Source organism: Lampetra fluviatilis, unplaced genomic scaffold, assembly GCF_964198595.1.
Source record: "Lampetra fluviatilis unplaced genomic scaffold, kcLamFluv1.1 SCAFFOLD_196, whole genome shotgun sequence".
In the NCBI taxonomy this organism is placed as follows: domain Eukaryota; kingdom Metazoa; phylum Chordata; class Hyperoartia; order Petromyzontiformes; family Petromyzontidae; genus Lampetra; species Lampetra fluviatilis.
The window spans coordinates 22616-32500 of NW_027620929.1; the positions used below are offsets into that span (position 1 = coordinate 22616).

Here is a 9885-nt window from a genome sequence, read left to right on the forward strand (position 1 = left end):
GAGAGGCGGTGATGGTGGTGATGGTGATGATGATGGTGGTGATGGTGGTGGTGATGGTGGTGGTGGTGATGGTGGTGGTGGTGATGGTGGTGATGGTGGTGGTGATGGCGGTGATGGTGGTGATGGTGGTGGTGATGGTGGTGATGGTGGTGATGGTGGTGATGGTGGTGGTGATGGTGGTGATGGTGGTGATGGTGGTGGTAGTGATGGTGGTGGTGATGGTGGTGGTGGTGATGGTGGTGATGGTGGTGATGGTGGTGAATGGTGGTGATGGTGGTGAATGGTGGTGATGGTGGTGATGGTGGTAATGGTGATGATGGTTATGGTGGTGATGGTGGTGATGGTGGTGATGGTGGTGATGGTGGTTATGGTGGTGATGGTGGTAATGGTGATGATGGTTATGGTGGTGATGGTGGTGATGGTGGTGATGGTGGTGGTGATGGCGGTGGTGGTGATGGCGGTGGTGGTGATGGTGGTGATGGTGGTGATGGTGGTGGTGATGGTGCTGATGGTGGTGGTGATGGTGGTGATGGTAATGATGGTGGTGGTGATGGTAGTGATGGTGGTGGTGATGGTGGTGATGGTGGTGATGGTGGTGATGGTGGTGGTGATGGTGGTGATGGTGGTGGTGATGGTGGTGATGGTGGTGATGGCGGTGGTGATGGTGGTGATGGTGGTGGTGATGGTGGTGATGGTGGTGATGGTGATGGTGGTGATGGTGGTGGTGATGGTGGTGATGGTGGTGATGGTGGTGATGGCGGTGGTGATGGCGGTGATGGTGGTGGTGATGGTGGTGGTGATGGTGGTGATTGATGGTGGTGGTGGTGATGGTGGTGATGGTGGTGGTGATGATGGTTGTGGTGATGGTGGTGATGGTGGTAATGGTGATGATGATGGTGGTGATGATGATGGTGGTGATGGTGGTGAAGGTGGTGGTGATGATGTTGATGGTTATGATGATGTTGTGATGATGGTAGTGATGGTGGTAGTGATGATGGTGATGACGATGGTGATGATGGTAGTGATGATGGTGATGATGTTGTGATGATGGTAGTGATGGTGGTAGTGATGATGATGTTAGTGATGATGACGATGGTGATGATGGTGGTGGTGATGATGGTGGTGATGATGGTAGTGATGACGATGGTGGTGATGATGATGATGGTGATGACGATGGTAGTGATGATGACGATGATGATGATGATGGTGACGGTTGCCGTGGCTACCTCCATGGCGATGCGTGCGGCGCTCTGGAAGAGCTCCACATCATCGTCCGTCACTCCTCCACGCAGATCACCATCATCACCATCACCACCATCACCACCATCACCACCATCACCACCGTCACCATCGTCACCATCGTGATGATCATCATCGCCATCCTCCTCCTCAACCAGAGAGCAACCACCTGTACCATCACCATCACCACAACATCAACATCAACCACCATCACCACAACATCAACCACCATCATCACAACATCAACATCAACATCAACCACCACAACATCACCACAACATCAACCACCATCACCATCACCACCATCACCACAACATCAACATCAACCACCATCACCACAACATCAACATCAACCACCATCACCACAACATCAACCACCATCACCATCACCACAACATCAACCACCATCACCACCATCACCACAACATCAACATCAACCACCATCACCACAACATCAACCACCATCACCACAACATCAACCACCATCACCATCACCACAACATCAACCACCATCACCACAACATCAACATCAACCACCATCACCACAACATCAACATCAACCACCATCACCACAACATCAACCACCATCACCACAACATCAACATCAACCACCATCACCACAACATCAACCACCATCACCACAACATCAACATCAACCACCATCACCACAACATCAACATCACCATCACCACAACATCAACCACCATCACCACAACATCAACATCAACCACCATCACCACAACATCAACATCAACCACCATCACCATCACCACCACCACAACATCAACCACCATCACCACAACATCAACCACCATCACCATCACCACAACATCAACTTCAACCACCATCACCACAACATCAACCACCATCACCATCACCACCACCACAACATCAACCACCATCACCACAACATCAACATCACCATCACCACAACATCAACCACCATCACCACAACATCAACCACCATCACAACAACATCAACCACCATCATCACAACATCAACCACCATCACCACAACATCAACCACCATCACCACCACCACAACATCAACCACCATCACCACAACATCAACATCAACCACCATCACCACAACATCAACATCACCATCACCACAACATCAACCACCATCACCACAACATCAACATCAACCACCATCACCACAACATCAACCACCATCACCACAACATCAACATCAACCACCATCACCACAACATCAACCACCATCATCATCACAACATCAACATCAACCACCATCACCACCACAACATCAACATCAACCACCATCACCACAACATCAACATCAACCACCATCACCACAACATCAACCACCATCATCATCACAACATCAACATCAACCACCATCACCACAACATCAACCACCATCACCACAACATCAACATCAACCACCATCACCACAACATCAACATCAACCACCATCACCATCACCACCACCACAACATCAACCACCATCACCACAACATCAACCACCATCACCATCACCACAACATCAACTTCAACCACCATCACCACAACATCAACCACCATCACCACCACCACAACATCAACCACCATCACCACAACATCAACATCACCATCACCACAACATCAACCACCATCACCACAACATCAACCACCATCACCACAACATCAACATCAACCACCATCATCACAACATCAACCACCATCACCATCACCACCACCACAACATCAACCACCATCACCACAACATCAACCACCATCACCACAACATCAACATCACCATCACCACAACATCAACCACCATCACCACAACATCAACATCAACCACCATCACCACAACATCAACCACCATCACCACAACATCAACATCAACCACCATCACCACAACATCAACCACCATCATCATCACAACATCAACATCAACCACCATCACCACCACAACATCAACATCAACCACCATCACCACAACATCAACCACCATCACCACAACATAAACCACCATCATCATCACAACATCAACCACCATCATCACAACATCAACATCAACCACCATCACCACAACATCAACATCAACCACCATCACCACAACATCAACATCAACCACCATCACCACAACATCAACCACATCACCACAACATCAACATCAACCACCATCACCACAACATCAACATCAACCACCATCACCACAACATCAACATCAACCACCATCACCACAACATCAACATCAACCACCATCACCACAACATCAACCACCATCACCACAACATCAACCACCACCATCACCACAACATCAACCACCATCATCACAACATCAACATCAACCACCATCACCACAACATCAACATCAACCACCATCATCACAACATCAACATCAACCACCATCACCACAACATCAACCACCATCACCACAACATCAACATCAACCACCATCACCACAACATCAACATCAACCACCATCACCACAACATCAACATCAACATCAACCACCATCACCACAACATCAACCACCATCACCACAACATCAACATCAACCACCATCACCACAACATCAACCACCATCACCACAACATCAACATCAACATCAACCACCATCACCACAACATCAACATCAACCACCATCACCATCACCACAACATCAACCACCATCACCACAACATCAACATCAACCACCATCATCACCACAACATCAACCACCATCATCACCACAACATCAACCACCATCACCACAACATCAACATCAACCACCATCATCACAACATCAACCACCATCACCACAACATCAACATCAACCACCATCACCACAACATCAACATCAACCACCATCACCACAACATCAACATCAACCACCATCACCACAACATCAACCACCATCACCACAACATCAACATCAACCACCATCATCACAACATCAACCACCATCACCACAACATCAACATCAACCACCATCACCACAACATCAACATCAACCACCATCACCACAACATCAACATCAACCACCATCACCACAACATCAACCACCATCACCACAACATCAACCACCATCACCACAACATCAACATCAACCACCATCACCACAACATCAACATCAACCACCATCACCACAACATCAACATCAACCACCATCACCACATCAACATCAACCACCATCATCACAACATCAACATCAACCACCATCACCACAACATCAACCACCATCACCACAACATCAACCACCATCATCACAACATCAACATCAACCACCATCACCACATCAACATCAACCACCATCACCACAACATCAACATCAACCACCATCATCACAACATCAACATCAACCACCATCATCACAACATCAACATCAACCACCATCACCACAACATCAACATCAACCACCATCACCACAACATCAACATCAACCACCATCACCACAACATCAACCACCATCACCACAACATCAACATCAACCACCATCACCACAACATCAACCACCATCACCACAACATCAACATCAACCACCATCACCACAACATCAACATCAACCACCATCACCACAACATCAACATCAACCACCATCACCACAACATCAACATCAACCACCATCATCACAACATCAACATCAACCACCATCACCACAACATCAACCACCATCACCACAACATCAACCACCATCACCACAACATCAACATCAACCACCATCATCACAACATCAACCACCATCACCACATCAACATCAACCACCATCACCACAACATCAACATCAACCACCATCATCACAACATCAACATCAACCACCATCACCACAACATCAACATCAACCACCATCACCACAACATCAACATCAACCACCATCACCACAACATCAACCACCATCACCACAACATCAACATCAACCACCATCACCACAACATCAACCACCATCACCACAACATCAACCACCATCACCACAACATCAACATCAACCACCATCACCACAACATCAACATCAACCACCATCACCACAACATCAACATCAACCACCATCATCACAACATCAACATCAACCACCATCACCACAACATCAACCACCATCACCACAACATCAACCACCATCACCACAACATCAACATCAACCACCATCACCACAACATCAACATCAACCACCATCACCACAACATCAACATCAACCACCATCACCACAACATCAACATCAACCACCATCACCACAACATCAACATCAACCACCATCACCACAACATCAACCACCATCATCATCACAACATCAACATCAACCACCATCACCACCACAACATCAACATCAACCACCATCACCACAACATCAACATCAACCACCATCACCACAACATAAACCACCATCATCATCACAACATCAACATCAACCACCATCATCACAACATCAACATCAACCACCATCACCACAACATCAACATCAACCACCATCACCACAACATCAACATCAACCACCATCACCACAACATCAACATCAACCACCATCACCACAACATCAACATCAACCACCATCACCACAACATCAACCACCATCACCACAACATCAACATCAACCACCATCACCACAACATCAACATCAACCACCATCATCACAACATCAACATCAACCACCATCACTACAACATCAACATCAACCACCATCACCACAACATCAACATCAACCACCATCACCATCACCACAACATCAACCACCATCACCACAACATCAACATCAACCACCATCACCACAACATCAACCACCATCATCACCACAACATCAACCACCATCACCACAACATCAACATCAACCACCATCATCACAACATCAACCACCATCACCACAACATCAACATCAACCACCATCACCACAACATCAACATCAACCACCATCACCACAACATCAACATCAACCACCATCACCACAACATCAACCACCATCACCACAACATCAACCACCATCACCACAACATCAACATCAACCACCATCACCACAACATCAACATCAACCACCATCACCACAACATCAACATCAACCACCATCATCACAACATCAACCACCATCACCACAACATCAACATCAACCACCATCACCACAACATCAACCACCATCATCACAACATCAACATCAACCACCATCACCACAACATCAACATCAACCACCATCACCACAACATCAACCACCATCACCACAACATCAACCACCATCACCACAACATCAACATCAACCACCATCACCACAACATCAACATCAACATCAACCACCATCACCACAACATCAACCACCATCACCACAACATCAACATCAACCACCATCACCACAACATCAACATCAACCACCATCACCACAACATCAACATCAACCACCATCACCACAACATCAACATCAACCACCATCACCATAACATCAACATCAACCACCATCATCACAACATCAACATCAACCACCATCATCACAACATCAACATCAACCACCATCACCACAACATCAACATCAACCACCATCACCACAACATCAACCACCATCATCACAACATCAACCACCATCATCACCACAACATCAACATCAACCACCATCACCACAACATCAACCACCATCATCACCACAACATCAACATCAACCACCATCATCACAACATCAACATCAACCACCATCACCACAACATCAACATCAACCACCATCACCACAACATCAACCACCATCACCACAACATCAACCACCATCATCACAACATCAACATCAACCACCATCACCACAACATCAACATCAACCACCATCACCACAACATCAACCACCATCACCACAACATCAACCACCATCACCACAACATCAACATCAACCACCATCACCATCACCACAACATCAACATCAACCACCATCACCACAACATCATCATCAACCACCATCACCACAACATCAACATCAACCACCATCACCACAACATCAACTTCAACCACCATCACCACAACATCAACATCAACCACCATCACCACAACATCAACATCAACCACCATCACCACAACATCAACATCAACCACCATCACCACAACATCAACCACCATCACCACAACATCAACTTCAACCACCATCACCACAACATCAACCACCATTACCACCAACACTGCCACGACCACCATCACATCAACCACCACTACCACGCTGTGTGTCTGTGTGTGTCCGTGTCTGTGTGTGTCCGTGTCTGTGTGTGTGTGTCTCTGTGTGTCTGTGTGTGTGTGTCTGTGTGTGTGTCTGTGTGTGTCTGTGTGTATGTGTCTGTCTGTGTGTGTCTGTGTGTCTCTGAGTGTGTGTGTCTGTGTGTGTCTGTGTGTATGTGTCTGTCTGTGTGTGTCTGTGTGTCCGTGTCTGTGTGTGTGTGTCTCTGTGTGTGTCTGTGTGTGTCCGTGTCTGTGTGTGTCTGTGTGTGTGTGTCTCTGTGTGTGTCTGTGTGTATGTGTATGTCTGTGTGTGTCTGTGTGTCCGTGTCTGTGTGTGTGTCTGTGTGTATGTGTCTGTCTGTGTCTGTGTGTCCGTGTCTGTGTGTCTCTGTGTCCGTGTCTGTGTGTGTGTCCGTGTCTGTGTGTGTGTGTCTCTGTGTGTGTCTGTGTGTATGTGTCTGTCTGTGTGTGTCTGTGTGTCCGTGTCTGTGTCCGTGTCTGTGTGTGTGTCTGTATGTGTCTGTGTGTATGTGTCTGTCTGTGTGTGTCTGTGTCTGTGTGTATGTGTCTGTCTGTGTGTGTCTGTGTGTCCGTGTCTGTGTGTCTCTGTGTCCGTGTCTGTGTGTGTGTCTGTGTCTGTCTGTCTGTGTGTCTGTGTGTCCGTGTCTGTGTGTCTCTGTGTCCGTGTGTGTGTGTGTCCGTGTGTGTGTCCGTGTGTATGTGTCTGTCTGTGTGTGTCTCTCTGTGTCTCTGTGTCTCTCTGCGTGTCTCTGTGTGTCTCTGTGTGTGTCTCTGCGCGTGAGTCTCCGTCACCGTGCGAGCGATTCCGCCCCGCAGGACGCCGATTCGGCGACGGCGCTTTGCCGATGTTGTTGTTGTTGTTGACGACCCCGACTTTGTTGTTGTTGTTGTTGACGACGGCTGGCCGATGTCCAAGCCTCTTCTTCCGACCCCCGCCGGGCTGAGCGGGGCAACGTAGAGAAGCCGCCGACGACGACGACGACGACGACGTCGACGACGACGACGACGATGACGACGATGACGACGACGACGACGAGGAGGTGGAGGAGGTGGTGGAGGTGGTGGACGAGTGGTGGAGGTGGTGGTGGAGGTGGTGGTGGTGGAGGTGGTGGCCGTGGTGGTGGTGGTGGTGGTGGTGGCTTCGTCGGCCGGGTGACGGAGTGAAGAATTTGGACAGGCCGTCGATAAGTCCTTTGGGGCGGGCCTGGGGCACAACAACAACATCAACAACATCATCAACAACAACAACTGTCATCACAACAACATCAACAACTACTGTCACAACAACAACAACTGTCATCACAACTACAACCACTACTGTCATCACAACAACAACATCAACAACATCAACAACAATAACAACAACATCAACAACATCAACAACAATAACAATATCAACAACATCAACAACATCAACAACTGTCATCACAACAACATCAACAACTACTGTCACAACAACAACAACTGTCATCACAACAACATCAACAACTACTGTCACAACAACAACAACTGTCATCACAACTACAACCACTACTGTCATCACAACAACAACATCAACAACATCAACAACAATAACAACAACATCAACAACATCAACAACAATAACAATATCAACAACATCAACAACATCAACAACTGTCATCACAACAACATCAACAACTACTGTCACAACAACAACAACTGTCATCACAACAACATCAACAACTACTGTCACAACAACAACAACTGTCATCACAACAACATCAACAACTACTGTCATCACAACAATCACAACAACAACAACCACTGTCATCACAACAACATCAACAACTACTGTCACAACAACAACATCAACATCAACAACAATAACAACAACATCAACATCATCAACAACATCAACAACATCAACAACTGTCATCACAACAACAACTACTGTCACAACAACAACATCAACAACATCATCAACAACATCAACAACATCAACAACTGTCATCACAACAACAACTACTGTCATCACAACAACATCAACAACTACTGTCACAACAACAACATCAACAACAACATCATCAACAACATCAACAACATCAACAACTGTCATCACAACAAGATCTACTGTCATCACAACAACATCAACAACTACTGTCACAACAACAACATCAACAACAATAACAACTGTCATCACAACAACAACCACCACTGTCTTAACCACAAGTGGTGATGGTGGTGATGGTGGTGGTGGTGATGGTGGTGATGGTGATGATGATGGTGGTGGTGATGATGATGGTGGTGGTGATGGTGGTGATGGTGGTGGTGATGGTGGTGATGGTGATGATGATGGTGGTGGTGATGATGATGGTGGTGGTGATGGTGGTGGTGATGGTGTTAGTGGTGGTGGTGGTGGTGGTGATGGTGGTGATGGTGGTGATGATGGTGGTGGTGGTCGTGATGGTGATGGTGTTAGTGGTGGTGGTGGTGATGGTGGTGATGGTGGTGATGGTGGTGATGGTGGTGATGGTGATGATGGTGGTGATGGTGGTGATGGTGATGATG

At 47.0% G+C, this 9885-nt stretch overlaps 1 protein-coding gene across 1 annotated transcript in view; it reads right to left on the reverse strand.

Moving 5' to 3' along the window:
* The window catches only part of LOC144954546 (histone acetyltransferase KAT6B-like), a gene marked incomplete at its 3' end in the record, with an annotated part of 79845 nt that overhangs the window by 19640 nt on the left and 50320 nt on the right, over positions 1-9885 (reverse strand). The window contains exons 11-12 of the mRNA XM_078885017.1: positions 8149-8560; positions 1227-1408 (exon numbers count right to left, since the gene is read on the reverse strand). Of these exons, the coding sequence (XP_078741143.1) occupies positions 1227-1408; positions 8149-8560 (594 nt within the window). The remainder of the gene's footprint in view (positions 1-1226; positions 1409-8148; positions 8561-9885) is intronic.